The sequence below is a fragment of the Ursus americanus genome, chromosome 20, assembly GCF_024610735.1.
Source record: "Ursus americanus isolate L20-20 chromosome 20, mUrsAme1.1.p, whole genome shotgun sequence".
Classification (NCBI taxonomy): Eukaryota; Metazoa; Chordata; class Mammalia; order Carnivora; family Ursidae; genus Ursus; species Ursus americanus.
Window position 1 is genome coordinate 9,304,540 of NC_142146.1, and position 15,119 is coordinate 9,319,658.

The window sequence follows — 15,119 nt, forward strand, 5'->3', positions numbered from 1 at the left end:
AAGAGATTGACAAAAATAAAGGAGGTGACCTTCCTTTAAATGTAATTCTGATGTCAACAGAAGACACAGTGTATTGGTTTATTTTTAATAGAAGAAAAATATTTTTAAAACGCTATTTAGTGACTTTAAAAGGGGGACTTTCTTGAGGTCATCTTTTTGCCCAGCATCAGAATAATCATGGCTGGGTCGAGCCAAGAAACCACTTTATAAAATTTATGGGGTTGCATGTTGTGTTTTGGCACAAGCCATATCTGGTCCCTGACTTTTCTGTGCTCCAGCTGGTAGTGGCAACTCTGACTTGAACACTCGCGAGAGGAGTAGAATATCGAACGGTCACTCACCTGCAGTTCTGTGCCTGTATCTTTAGAATCGCATGTCCATGCAGGAGGCATAAGTTAGAGACGGGACTGATCCAGAGGTTTCCTGTCATCATTATAACTTTTCCCAGCGGGTAAAACTGTTGGCCCTTAACAGTTTTCCATTAGTAGCCCCTCGAAGGAGGGAGTTTTTTCATCTATAATCTCTTTTTAAAATCGGACAGTTTTGCTTTAGTTGGCCTTAAACTGCCTTAGATATAATTATACATGTATATATTACTGTATGTGTATCTTTTGACTCACCTTCTCCTTTCTATTTCTGTTTCACGCCAATGAGAAATTACTGCTATATGGTGAATTTAAATAGGGAATTGTTTTTGCTAATTGTGTGGGTTTTTTTCCTTTAGGGGGTGCGAGTATTATTCAGTGCCACATTCTTAATGATAAGAGACATATATTAACCAAAGATACCAATAATAATGTGGCATATTGGGATGTATTGAAGGTAAGTAATTTTTTGTATTAAATATGAGTTATTGGATCATGTATCCCCTTTATTTTTTATTATAATATACATGAAATAACCAAGGTAATAGTATGTAAATTAAGATTAGGTTACAATAATACTGTATTTGGGGGAGTGGATACTTTTTTATACTAGTATTTAGATAAGGTCATAGTTTTTAAGCACCTTAAATTTGAGTAGAACCATTTCCGCTGTGTTATATGCTACCTTGCCTTAAAATAAATATATTGCAGTTCCTCATCCTTGACACTATGGACATTTTGGGCCAAATAAGTCTTTGTAGAGGGGGGCTGGGTAGAGTGCAATCTGCCCTGTGCATGAGAGGATGTTTAGCAGCCTCCCCAGCCTCTACCCACCAGGTGCCAGTAACCACCTTTCCTTCTACCGCCAGCTTCAGTTGTGATAGCCAGAACTCTCTCCAGACATTGCTAAATGTTTAGGGGGAAGAAGGAAGAAGCAACATACAAAATCACCGTAGGTTGAGAACTCCTGCAGTGTACAAAATAAGTTTAGCCATTTCTTAGGATTTATAGATACCACTGTGAGCATCAGTTACAACTCTGGGTCATGTTAAGATGACCCTGTGGGATAGTTAGATGTATTAAACTGTTCACCCACATTATAAATAGCACTAAAGAATTTATAGGCAGGGCGCCTGGGTGGCTCAGTGGGGTAAGCGTCTGCCTTGGGCTCAGGTCATGATCCCAGGGTTCTTGTAGGAATCCCTGCTCAGCGGGAAGCCTGCTTCTCCCCGCTCGTGCTCTCTCTCACTATCTCTGTCTCTCTCACAAATAAATAAAATCCTTAAAAAAAAAAAAGGATTTATAGGCAGATTGAAAAGTTTGCTTTTCTTTGTGTTGTTGGTGTATTTGTTCAACACCTATTTCCTGGATTGAATGAATATTGTGTGCAGAGAACTGTGTCGAGAGTCATAGATGACAGAAAGTCTGTACCATTATCCCCTCTGGTAGGGACAAGGGTAGGGGAATGGGAATGCCTCAGAGATCAAAAAAACCAGATGGATTACAGGGTAGTTTGTGGACAAGGGCAATTACTTACAACTAGAGAAATCAGGTGAGCTTCTTGTGGTGGGGAAATCATTTGAAGAGAGTCTTAAAGAATTCCACCAGATGACTAATGGGAGGGCATTTTTGGGAGAGGGAATGAATAAAAAGGCACAGGAGGGAAGGTAGTGCTCATTCAGTGACTTTGAGTTTTGTGTAATTGGAGACTAGAGGTAATGGGAGGGGCAGTATGGGTGTAAGGATGAGAGGTGTCATTCAAGTCATTTCCCAGAGTCTTGAATACAGGCCCCACGGTTGGCCTACTTTGCTATTCCCTAAAGAATCTTAATCTTGGACTGTATTGGAGCAGAAAGAATCCCTTGCCCAGAGGGACAGTGGTCTGTGTGATGGGGAAGAAGCTGGAAGGCCATGTCTTCAGCATAATGACTTGGGGATCTAAAGGAAGAGACAGATGTCGGATACATTTTAAGGAAGAATTGAAAAGCTCTGCAGTTTCCGTTAGGCTCCTGGTTAGAAGAAATGTCTAGATCTAAAGAATAAGATAAACAGCTTTCTTTCTGAGAAGAAGGGACTATCTGAATAGAAACCTTGGCCTGACTGACACTTTCCCTCCCCATTGGGGCAGGGGTATGGGAAGTCCCATAATGAAGCGGTTGCCTGGTGAGCATGGTTGCAGGCTTTAGTAGTTGAATGGAAAATTAAATTGCAGCAGACTCCAGAAGTCCACTCGGTTTTTCTTAATGATAGAGATACACTTCTGAGGCCACTGAAGACCCACGTTTGTTTCAGACTGGGAGGATCCAGAGCAGCCCTGAGGACCTGGTCGGCAGGAACTTGGCTCCTCCACCAGTGATGTGGCCCTAGCTCTGCCCCGTGGCTGGGCTCCCCTCATGCCACCCAGCACCTAGTGCTCTCCAGAACATAACAGAATCTAATTGGGCCAAGCTACTCTTTCAGGGTGGGCCAGCTGTGGATCTGACGTTCTCTCTTGGGCAGATTAGCCAAAGCCTTGGGAGGTGGCTCTGCTTAGGTGGGGCACAGACCTGGCATGGTCCATAATTGGCATTGTTGTGTCCCAAGCAGCTTTCTGTACCCAGACACTAGACCCTGAAGTGTCAGGATCAAGTGATTGGGCGTAATGGATATGACATTAAACAGAAGTAGGGAGTCAGGAGTATTTAGGAACATAGGCTCAGAGTGAAATAGAGTTGCATTCTAATCTTGGTTCTGCTAGCTACTAGCCAAGTGATCTCTGGAATATGCTGAACCTCTCTTACCTCTGTCTTTATTCCTAAAATGTGTGTGACACATTTCTTGGTGAGGTTAAGGAGATGTTTGAGAAGTATTTATCATAGTGGCTGGTACATAATAGTTAAGAGGCTGTTACACTAATGCAGGTGAGAGATGAGATATCTGGACTATGATGGAAAAAAACCAAAATGATGAGGAAGAGTATTGAGGCCTATGGATAAGAGGGAGCTTGAATAAAAGGGAGTATAAACAAAATAAAGTAGCAGAGTGAGTCCCAGGTTCCTAGGTCAGATAGTTTGGTAAGTGGAAGTGATGGGAGGGTGATGTAAGAGGGAAAATGGGTTGTTGGGGGGAAACGGGGGCCATGCTGAGCAAGACAATGAATTTGAGTTTATGTGAATGTCTGGGTAGATAGGAACTCACACACCAGTAAATGAGCTGGGCTGGAGAGACAGGCTCAGCAGTCAGCGGCTGGTGGATTATAAGTGAAGCAATGGGGACATCAGAGTTTCCAAGGGTTACATCTGTACTGAAGAGAGAAGAAACCAGCCATCACCCTTTTGGGAACTGTTAGAAAAGAGGAAACCACAGGTAAAATAAAAAGGGGTCGGAAAACCAAGAGCCAATGGCGGCTCAAGAACTAAGCAAGCATTTCCCAAAAGGGCTTGTGGTTAGCAGCACTGGCCTACGGAGAGTTCGCGTCTGATTTGGAATGTAACGTGCCTGGGATTTAACCAGTAGGGAGGATGGTGTTGGGGGGGGAATAGTCTTGAGGGAGTCCTAAAAGCAAAAGCCAGATAGAGTGGGTTGAGTAGTGATTGGGAGGTAGTGGAGCAGTCTAATGAAATTTGACTTTGGGGAGGTGGGCAGGAACAGGCAGTAGCGAGAGAGGATATAGGGATGGGAGGGTCAAGCAAAGGTTTTGTTTTGGTGTTCGGGTATTTTTGGGATGGGAGTAATTGGAGTGTGTTCACTGCTCATGGGGAGATGTCAGGAGAGACATGAGAGGGTAGATGGCAGTACCAGGTCCCCAAGAAGTGAGGGGGTCCAGAGCACAGCAACAAGGGGCACTTTTTTCCTCGCACAGGGAAAAACGGTAGCACATAGTTAAGGGGATTTTTGTCAAGGCTTCTCTAGTTTTGAAGTGTGGGGGTCAGTGAAGGGAGGTGGCAAGGCCAAACATGACGTGAGTAAAGATTTGACCATGGTGCTGTGAAGAACTGACTTTGGAAACAGAAGAAACCCCAGGTAGCAGCAGTATTGAGGTTGGAGACCGTACATCTGTGGCAGGAATATTGGCAAGGATTTGAGAGGCGGGCGTGCCATGTGTGTTATCCATGTGGATGTCTATGTCGTCCAGCATGCTTTTAGACTCCATTGTAATTAGACAGATGTGAAAATGTGTAAAATTTTGAACACCTAGGTCAGAATTCATCCACTACGTAATATTGATAATTACCATACTTTCTTTTTTGCTGTATAGGCATGTAAAGTTGAAGACCTGGGCAAAGTGGATTTTGAAGATGAAATTAAGAAAAGATTTAAGATGGTATATGTGCCAAATTGGTTCTCAGTAGACTTAAAAACTGGGGTAAGTTAGCAGCTGATATTTGTACAATTTGAGATAATGGAAAGTTTCTGATATAGCTCAAAATTAAGTATTATTAGTTACAGAGTCCTGTGTGTCTAAGTGTGAAGGCAGTACATTTTTCATGTTATTACTTGCAAAATGCAGTTTAAAAATGCCTCTTGGTATCCCAGTAAATTAAATTGTAGTTGCAGTGAATCATGTGAAACACATTTTGATTCTGAATCTGTGGCTTAGCTCTTTAGTCAAATAGTACAGATGAATAGGGCCTTAGAGACTTATTTGGAGAACTTATTGAAATGGAATGCCAGTAACAGTTTTTTCTTTTGACAGATGTTGACTATTACTTTGGATGAGAGTGATTGTTTTGCTGCTTGGGTTTCTGCAAAAGATGCTGGCTTCAGCAGCCCTGATGGGTCAGATCCAAAACGTGAGTTTTAAGTGTCCTTCCTTCCTTTCCTCCTTTCAAAAGAGAAGGTGGATCTGTGCTGGGTTGGGGTTTTTTTTGTTTGTTTTGATTTGTTTTGTTTTTTGCTATCTGCTCTTTTATTTTTTTTAAAATATTTGAGGTTTTTTAAATCATTTCTCAAGAAATCCATATATTCTCTCATGGAAATGGAAAATACTATTTCGTTTTAAATGTTTTGGGAATCTTGATTTTTCTCACAATATGTGGTTTAGCTTTAACACTTAAACACTCACTACACTCTCTACCCTTAAACTTTTCTGGAAATCTGATAGGGTAGGAAAAGTGAAGCTGGGAAACAGTTCTGTTGTTTTCCTTTTTTTTTTTTATTGAGATGTAATCGACATAACATTATATTAGTTTTAGTTGCACATGTACAACATGATTCAATATTTGTATATACTGCAAAATGATCACAAGTCCAGTTAATACTCATCATCATAGTACATAATTACACATTTTTCCCCTTGTGATGAGAATTTTTAAGATCTACTTTCTTAGCAATTTTCAAATATGCAGTACAGTATTATTAACTGTAGTCACCAGGCTGTACGTTACATCCCCTGACTTATTTATAACTGGAAGTTTGTGCCTTTTAAAAATCCCTTCACTTCCCTACCCCTTGCCTCTGGCAACCACCAATCTATTCTATATATCTGTGAGTTTTGGTTTTTGGTTTTAGTTTTTTAAGATTCTACGTATAAGTGAGACCATATGGTGTTTGTCTTCCTCTGTCTAACTTATTCCACCTAGCCTTCAAGGTCCACCTAAGTTATTGCAAATGGCACAATTTTGTTCTTTCTTGTGGGTGAATAGCATTCCATTGTACATACATACCACATTTTTTCTTTACCTGTTCATCCATTGATGAACATTGGTTGTTTCCATATCTTGGCTGTTGTAAATATGGCTGCAGTGAACATGGGGGTCCATATATCTTTTCAAGGTAGTGTTTTCATTTTCTTTGGATAAATACCCAGAAGTGGAATTGCTAGATAATATGGCAGTTCTATTTTTAATTTTTTGAGGAACCTCCATACTGTTTTCCACAGTGGCTATACCAATTTATGTTCCCACCAGTAGTGCACAGGGTTCCCTTTTCTCCACATTTTCATGAACACTTGTTGTTTTTTGTCTTTTTGATAATAGCCATTCTAACATGTGTGAGGTGATAGCTTGTGGTTTTGATTTGCATTTCCCTGATAATTAGTGACAGTGAGCATTTTTTCATGTACTTTTTGGCCATCTGTATGTCATTTGTGGAAAAATGTCTAATCAGGTCTTCTACCGATTTTTTTTTGAAGATTTTATTTTTAAATAATGTCTACAGTCAACGTGGGGCTCGAACTCATAATTCCGAAATCAAGAGTCACAGTCTCCACTGACTGAGCCAGCCAAGTGCCCCTTTCTGCCATTTTTTAATTGGATTGCTTGTTTTTTTGCTGCTGAGTTGTATGAAGTCCTTGTATGTGATTTGCAAATATTTTCTCCCATTCCATAGTTGCCTTTTCATTTTGTTGATGTTTCCTTTGCTGTGCAGGAGCTTTTTAGTTTGATGTAGTCCTACTAACTGACTTTTGCTTTTGTTGTTTTTGCTTTTGGTGTCAGATCCAATCATCACCAAGCTCAAGGAGCTTGCTGCCTATGTTTTCTTCTAGGAGTTTTATGGTTTCAGGTCTGACATCCAAGTCTTTAATGTATTTTGAGTTAATTTTTGTGTGTTACGAGAAAAGACTTGTGAAAGTCTATTATATTTTGTTGATTATATCTTTGGTTGGTTTTCTCCTAAGAATGTAGCATGTAGGCATACATGATATATATAAATATAGTTTTAGTGGCTCTATATGGAAATAATTCCTTAAAAAATGTAATTCCTCTTTTGGTTTGTTCATTTTTAAAGAATGGCTATATCTGAACAACCAGATAGAATATTATTATTACTTCTTTAAACATTCTAAGATAAATTTTAATAGACATGGCAAAATCTTTCAAGTCTTGCTTTTGAACATCATTGGCATTGGGTTAAGAATTAATATCAGAATATGTGGAAACATGATTTTTATTCCTTTCCGTCTGTTTTTAGGCTAAAACTAATAACTCTTTTCCATTTCTTTTCATTTTAATTCACTCTTTTGCAGTGAACTTAGGAGGACTTTTACTGCAGGCACTCCTAGAATATTGGCCTAGAACACATGTGAATCCAATGGATGAAGAAGAAAATGAAGTAAACCATGGTTCGTGTTTTTATATCAGGATAATTGATTTGAAATTACTCAGAAGTTTAAGATACTTGGAGTGTTTGTTATCCAGGAATGTTTAAGAAACATTGAAGCATTTGCTAAGTCGGCATAATAAATAACTTGTGATGTGCCCAGTTTATCACCCTGTCTTCCACATATCAGAGAACATCCAGTCTTAACTGAGGTTCCAAGAGCACTTTGAATCAGTGAAGCAGCTCAAAAGGTATTAAAAAAACCCTACATATTCAAATGGCCTTTGCCCTTAAAAGCAAGCAGCTTAGCAGCCTTCTTCCAAAGATATTTCTCAGAGTAGCTGTGGCCCTGCTGGACTCACCTCCAGAGCTAGCTAATGAGCTGCATCGAAAGCCATTTCTGTCCTTACCTCATCGTATTTCATGTCGGCCTGAAACACAGACATTACCAAATCTGATGATCTACCTGATATTGGCTCTAAACATTTCAGAAAATCAAATTCCAACTCAGAAGTGTCAGGATAAGTGAATAAGTATGTGTAAGAATTAGTGGCACTGAGGATATTGTAAAGCTGTGTGTGCCACAGGCAGTGGCGGTAACTTTCCCTGGGCAGCAGAGAACATGTTTTGAATTTATAAGCTTGGTTCAGTTTGATTGAAGAAAGGGGAAAAAAAAGAACTTAAAATTTCACAGCTCATGTGTTACCTACAGCGGGTTGAAGAGTCCTTTAGTCCCACCTACCAAGCTTACTCTGCTGAATGTTCTCTGAATTCTCTGAAGATTCTGCTGAAGATGGCCCCCTTCTGGTGGTCAGCAATGATGAGGACCTCCTGCCGGAGACTTCGTTCTGGCTGAATGACTCATCTGAAGTGATTTTTGGAGTTTAAATCTCTTGTGCAAGGATGGCATGCTTCTCTGCAAGCCATTCTTCTGATGTCCCTGTCAGAGAGGGCACTGACCCCACCCATGATGGCTTTTCTTCTGTGTCACCTGGCCCACTCCCCTCTTCGTCAGAATTGTATAGTGGGCTCTGAGCCAGAGAAACTCAATGGAAATGTCTTTCCACAGAGGCTTGAAATAGCTAAGTTTTAGTGTGGGCTCTGCCGTTTATCAGCTGTGTCACCATGGGCATATTATTTTCAGTTCTTGGCTCATCCCTCTCCATCTGCAATGTGACAGTTAGACAGGTTGCCTTTAGAGGCCCAAGTGGACAATAAAGGTCAAAAACCAGTAGTACAGTCAGCACCCCTGGCATCCAGGCTTTGTTGTGGGAAAATCAAACTGCCATAGTAGAGGCAGAGCAGGATCCACGCACCTCCCAGTCAGACGGCTGCTCGTTCCGCCTCTGTGGTCACCTGCTGTACCAGCGCCATGACCAGTGGACTCTTTCTGAGTCGTGTACGTTCTACTCAGTGAGCAGCGCAGGCGTTCGGAGGCCTGTAGTGAGTTGCAGGTGGGGTCGATAGACATAAATGGGCGGGACTACATCCTTTAGGGACTGACATTCTGGTAGGGCAGAGAGCTCCTCAGAGCAGACGGAACACGATGAGGTCAGAGGGAAGCGTTGGTTGTTGCTGCAAGGGAGGATCTGAAAGTGCTGTAGGTCAGAGGGTGAGGTTGCTTCTAGATTCACTAGGGATGCTTTATGAGCAAGGTGGCATCAGAGTGGGGCTCACCCATACTTGGTCAAAAGATGACAGAGAAAGCAGAGTGAAAGGAAATCTACAGAGAATAATAAAAAAGACATCTTGACTTCATTGAGGATTTTATTTTTCAACAATACCTCTGACATTAGTTATGGCTGCCATTAAGCATAAATTTTTTTTCTGGCTCAAGAAATTTTTCTGAGCTTGGTGGTCTACACACACACACGCACGTGCATATTGCCATTTATTAGCAGGCCGTCCTAGACTTTCCTGTGGCTGAAGTAGAGTTGTCTTTTTGTTTCAAATCTCATATGTTAATCTCTCCTATTAAAAATTCCTAAAATTATACAGTCATTTCCCATAAGGTACATCATAAGTTGCTTTACTTCTTATTCTTTGTAGAAATTTAACTTTGATTTGTTTTTTACCTTTTTCTGACCGGCTGACTCATCAGACTTTTAGCTTTAAAAACTTCGTGGTGTTTGAAGCCTGTAGAAACAGAATGTTTAGACTCTGTGTTTTTAGCACTAGTTCTGGATACTGACACCATCTGCATCTTTCCCTAGTAAATGGGGAGCAGGAGAACCGAGTGCAGAAGGGAAATGGATATTTTCAAGTGCCCCCCCACACCCCTGTGATTTTCGGTGAAGCTGGAGGACGCACGCTGTTCAGGTATAGGAGTGGAGGGCTGGAGACCCTGCCTAAGAAATCATCCCATTTGCTAAGAAGTACTGAGTCAAACGTGGTAACTTGTTCTAGGGGTGTGAGGGATTTGGAAGCTTTTCCATCTCCATGAGATAGTTAAGTGTCTGATGCCATTAGACCACATTCTAATGAGAGCTGAGCCTCTCGTGTTAAGGCAGATTCTCTGGTGGCTTCTACAGGAAGCTGTCACTTTCTCTCACTTAGTTGACTTGACTGCTAGGGTCAGGGAATCACCAGAAGTCCCTGCTCATAGAACAGCATCAGAGTAGGTAACTTCCCTCAGGCCGGGCCTTACAAGATGGGCTGGGCTGCTCCTGAGAACCGTTGTGCTCAGCGGTGCCCGACTGGAGGTGCAAGGCAGTCCTTCATGAGGCCCTCCCGGGACGCTGGACTGGCTTCACCTCACGTTCCAGCCAGGCGCTGGCGGAATCACAGGGGAGAGCTCAGTGGAGTCTTCTGTGGGGCCATACGTAAGAAAAATGCTTGTCTTGCCCTTAAGCTCGGAATTCTCTTCCTTTACGGTGGTTTCCTGAGAATGTGATGACCAAAACTCTCCTGACCCCCGTGACGTGTGGAGGCCTGTGCCCTGCACTGCAGCCCTGGCAGGGGACGTTTCTTTAGTGCTTTGCCTCCACCCAGTGTTCCTGTCATCACGCAGGGACTCAGAGAAGCAGCTGTAGCATATGTGTGGCCTCAGGATGCTGGGGCCTGAGTGTTAGCACCTGCTGCCCCCGTTAGCTGAGAGAGCCATTCTGCCTGGCTGCACTTTAGTTCCTCAGTCGTCAAGTGGGGGTCATCCCGCATAACTTCAGGGTCCCTCCCTCTAATGTTTGTTGACAGTGGTTTGTCCTTTGTGCTACTTGTGTCACTGACTACCTTCTGGGTTATGTTTAGGCTGCTCTGCCGAGACTCCGGGGGTGAGACTGAGTCGATGCTTCTTAATGAAACAGTGCCACAATGGGTAATTGACATCACTGTGGATGTAAGTGTCCTGCACTCCTGCTTTGCCCTTTTGTTCTGTCCAAATCACGAAGGAAATTAAGAGCAGCTTTAGGCTGTACTGTCTTACATGAGTAAAAACCAGGCTGCTCCCCTGCAGGCCCAAGGTTGCGGAAGAAGTACTGGTCATTAGTTATGTATCTGTTTATATCTTTGTTGGATTTAGTTATAAACGTAATGTGTGCTTATTAGAGAAAATAATAAATGAATCAAGTGAAACTCCCATCTCTTTCCCAGTCATTCCTCTCTTCCACTCACTCCTGTCCTCCTTAGAGGAGATAACTAGTCCATGTTCAGGCCATGACCTTCAGGACTTCTTTCTGTGCATACACAAGCAGATTTTACTGAGGTGTGTGTGTGTGCACCTATGTGTGTACACACACACAAGTTCATTATTTTGGACCAGATCTGTTATACATAGTGGTCTGCAACTTGGTTTGGTTTTTCACTTAAAAATACATCTTGGACATCTTTTCATGTCTGTACATATGGGTCATTCCTCTTTAATGACTACATAGTATGTCTTTGTATAAATGTGCCATCATTTATTTAACTGGTCCCCTACTGACGGACATTAAGGTTGTTTTCAGTGTGTTCTACTACAAGCAATGCTTCGGTGAACACCCTTGTACATGTATCTTTGTGTACTTTTTAGGATAAATTCCTAGAAGTGGAATTGCTGGATCAAAGGGTATGCGTGTTTTCAATTTTGATAGATACTGCCAAATTGCCCCCCACAAAAGCTGTAGCAGCGTACGCTCTCACCAGCATTGTATGAATGCCCATTTTTCCACACACACCGACACTGGGTGCTTTCTGTCTTTGCTAAAAGATGGCAGATATCTTGTTTTGATGTGGGCTTTTGTTTTCCATGTGTAGTGAGGTTAAGCATCTTTTCATATTGGCCATTTGTATTTCTTCTGTGAGTTTCCTTTTTGTATTCTTTGCTCATCTTTTGGGTAATTTGTATTTCTTACTGATTTGTAGGATTTCGTCATATTGCATATTAACCCTTCAACTATTATCTGTGTCTCTTAATTGAAGTTTTACTTTGTTCATGGGTGGTGTCTTTTACCAAGCAAAAAGTTTGACTTTTTATGTAACTAGATTGATCTTTTATGGCTCTGAGTTTCATGTCTTGCTTCGGTATTTCCTGCTCCAAAGTAGCAAAAATGTGTTCTTGTCTAGTATGTCTGTGATCATTGTGTATGTCTAGATCTGTAATCTATTAGAACTTACTTTGTTTGGTGTGAAGTAGGATGCTAACTTTCTCCAGATGGTTAGCCAGTGTGCCAAAACAATTTTTTGGAATCTGTCCTTTTCCTACTAATTTGAAATTCTATCTTTATCATATACTAAATTTCTGTATACACATGGGTCTATTTCTAGACTCTCTAATGTGCTGTTGACCTGTTTTATATATTCCTAAAGCCGTATGAAAAGAGATTTAATCTCTAGAACTTTCAGAAAATGTGTTTTCTGTCCCAGATATACCTCCAAGAACTTAAAGCCAGTGTGACACCTGATGGATATTCTGTGCTCTTCTCTAAGTCCGAGCTCCCCATAAACCACTACTTCCTTTGAGTGTGAAAGTCACCTGGGATGCATTGCTGACTTTAGGCCTGTGGCTTATTCCTGAGAGGAGACATCCAGACAGGATAAGACATGAAGGCTCGGAGGGGATTAATACCCAGAGAAAAGATGACCAGTTAATTTTATCCTTCATCTAAGTATGTGGTTTACTTCATGGTAGACATCTTGGTGGTTGGCCGAAGTTTCCACTCTTGCTTAAAACCTCAGACCTGAGGTCAGAGGGAAAGAAAGTGGGAGGACCTGAGTGGTCTTTTCAGTCGGATGATGGGCCTCGCCAGCCTAGAGTGTACAGTTTTTAAAAGGTGAATGTTGTGGGCTTCTCTCAAGACACCAAACTTTTTGTTTGGGCCCTTCGGTATCAGCCCCAATGTTTTAATGTAGAATTGAGATTTTTATTTCTAGGGCTTTGAGAGTGAAAATAAAATTTGTTTCCCTTTAATACCTTGAATTACTACTTGAGAAGAGCCATCCTGCAGCTTCATATTGCCACCGACATATCATTTTTCTCACATATCTTTTATTACAAAACTAAACATGATACTTTCCTGATATATTTTCTCTAAGGCTGACTTGGATAATTTGATAGCTTACTATACATTTCATAGAAAGTCCGTTTTAATTATAAAATAACTTGCAAATCATGTTTTTCTGTTGACATCATTTTCATTCATTGGCTAATCAATTGATCATACCTTTCTTTTTACTTTTAATATTCCAGAAAAACATGCCCAAATTCAACAAAATTCCTTTCTACCTCCAACCTCATGCATCTTCGGGAGCAAAAACTTTAAAAAAGTAAGTAAATGTAGTGTCACATGATGCCTTGATCTAATTAATTGGCAGAGCTTTCTTCTTCTTTATGATTGCTTTTACAGTAAAAGAGATCTAAAGCTAGTTTTTATAATACTGAAAACTTACATAATTTATCATACCAAGTACCTCCTGTGGTAGGCCACAAATGTTCAAAAAAGTAAGATTTGGTTTTTGTCTCTTGCCATAGCATAGTTTAGGACACAATCTGTGTATAAAAACTGCTTTTATGGATACTTAGGGAATGATGAGAGTAGGAGAAAGAAATGAATTGTGGACTGGAGATGTCCAGAAGGCTTCTTGAAAGACAGAATTTGAGCTAGATATATAAGGAATGGATAGAATTTCAAAAGAGAGGTATTCGTGGTCCAGGAAATGGTTTGATTGAGGATGTGGAAGTGGGAGCATGCACAAGATCCTAAAAATGAGCAAGGACCGGTGCAGCTGCCGCAGAGGATGTAGGGGTGGCCGGAAGTGGAAAGGGAAATCGGAGGTCTCATGGATGTATATCCAAGCAAGTAAAATCAACAAGACTTGAAAACTTTTTGTTCGGGAAATTTCCAAACATACACAAAAAAGAGATCAGGAGCATGAACCCCCATTATCCTATGAAACAAATGACACATGGCTAACCATTGTGCTTCCTCTCTACCTCTGCCTCGCCTCCCTGCCACCTACCTACACACACACATACACATACACCCCGGATTATTTTAAAGCAAGTCCTAGATAGCACTTCAGCTAGACTTAATGACTGAAGTTCAAGATGGCTTTCAGAGTTTGAGCCTGAGCTGCTTGGGTTGGCCATTTTTAACTGACGTCAGTGATACAAGAGAAGTAGGTTTGGGGGTGAGGAAACTGATGAATCTGGTTTGGGACACAGAGTTTGAGGTACCTGTGGGATGTCCATCTGGAGATACCCAGCCAGCTGTTGGGCTTGTGGCCTAAAGTTCAGGCAGGAGGTCTTGGCTGGAGGGCCGAGAGCCGCAGGAGAAAGCACTAGGGGATTTGAAGCCTGGTAAACACTGGGGGCTGCCTTCCCTCCCGGGAGCATTTAGTTTGCCCACGCTCTAGGATCATCTTTAAGAGAAAAAAACCCAGAAGGCTGTTCTTGATGTATAGGTAAGTTTTAAGAACATGTATTTAATCTCACTTACATGTAATCTGTGTCTTGGGACATGATGGAAACGTTGGCAATTCTAAAACTAGATTAAGGCAATGACTAAAAACACTTCTTGGTTTACGTTTCAGTGCTATGTTTTATCTTTATCCAATGTGAACACCAAAGACTATGTAAGAGACAGTATCTAGTGATTTCCTGATGGCACAGTCTGCCCTTGCTTTTTACAGAGATAGACTCTCTGCTAGTGACATGCTCCAAGTCCGAAAGGTAATGGAACATGTTTATGAGAAAATCATCAACTTGGACAATGAGTCGCAAACCACTAGCTCTTCTAATAATGAAAAACCAGGAGAACAGGAAAAAGAAGAGGATATTGCTGTGTTGGCAGAGGAGAAAATTGAACTTTTGTGCCAGGACCAGGTAAGTGCACTTGAGGACCACAGCCCCATTTTTTTCCAGCGCCGATGCTCAGAAAGTTAAATATGGTGTGATTATGGTTCCCATGTCTGTTACCTTTGGGGGTGCTTCTGCTTTTACGGAGGCTTTAAGGAGTGCTGCGTCTCTCCCACCTATTGGTGAGGCTCTTTCTAGAGGGGCCCTGCAGCCCACCCCCAAAAAATCTATTTACCCCAGGGAGATTCTCAGGAAAAGGACACGGAGATTGAAATGCACACACAAATGGTGAATGTGCTGACGGCTTTTGTTTTTTTACCTGACAAGCAAAAGACACATGACTGCCTTGATTGGCAGAGCAGTATCTGCCGAGTTGGTTTAAGATTTGAAGCGGAGGTGGGTAGAGCATTGGGGAGACTTTTAAATAAAGGTGCACTCAAGGCATTTCCTAAGGGGAATGGCTG

The 15,119-nt window shown here is 41.5% G+C and overlaps 1 protein-coding gene across 2 annotated transcripts in view; it reads left to right on the plus strand.

Annotated features, from left to right (window-relative positions):
• Positions 1-15,119, plus strand: part of WDR48 (WD repeat domain 48) — a 44,718-nt gene that overhangs the window by 27,381 nt on the left and 2,218 nt on the right. For both annotated transcript variants that reach the window (XM_045798202.2, XM_045798203.2), the window contains 8 exons: positions 725-822; positions 4,603-4,710; positions 5,041-5,137; positions 7,312-7,407; positions 9,599-9,704; positions 10,632-10,719; positions 13,048-13,124; positions 14,490-14,682. In XM_045798202.2, the coding sequence (XP_045654158.1) occupies positions 725-822; positions 4,603-4,710; positions 5,041-5,137; positions 7,312-7,407; positions 9,599-9,704; positions 10,632-10,719; positions 13,048-13,124; positions 14,490-14,682 (863 nt within the window). The remainder of the gene's footprint in view (positions 1-724; positions 823-4,602; positions 4,711-5,040; positions 5,138-7,311; positions 7,408-9,598; positions 9,705-10,631; positions 10,720-13,047; positions 13,125-14,489; positions 14,683-15,119) is intronic.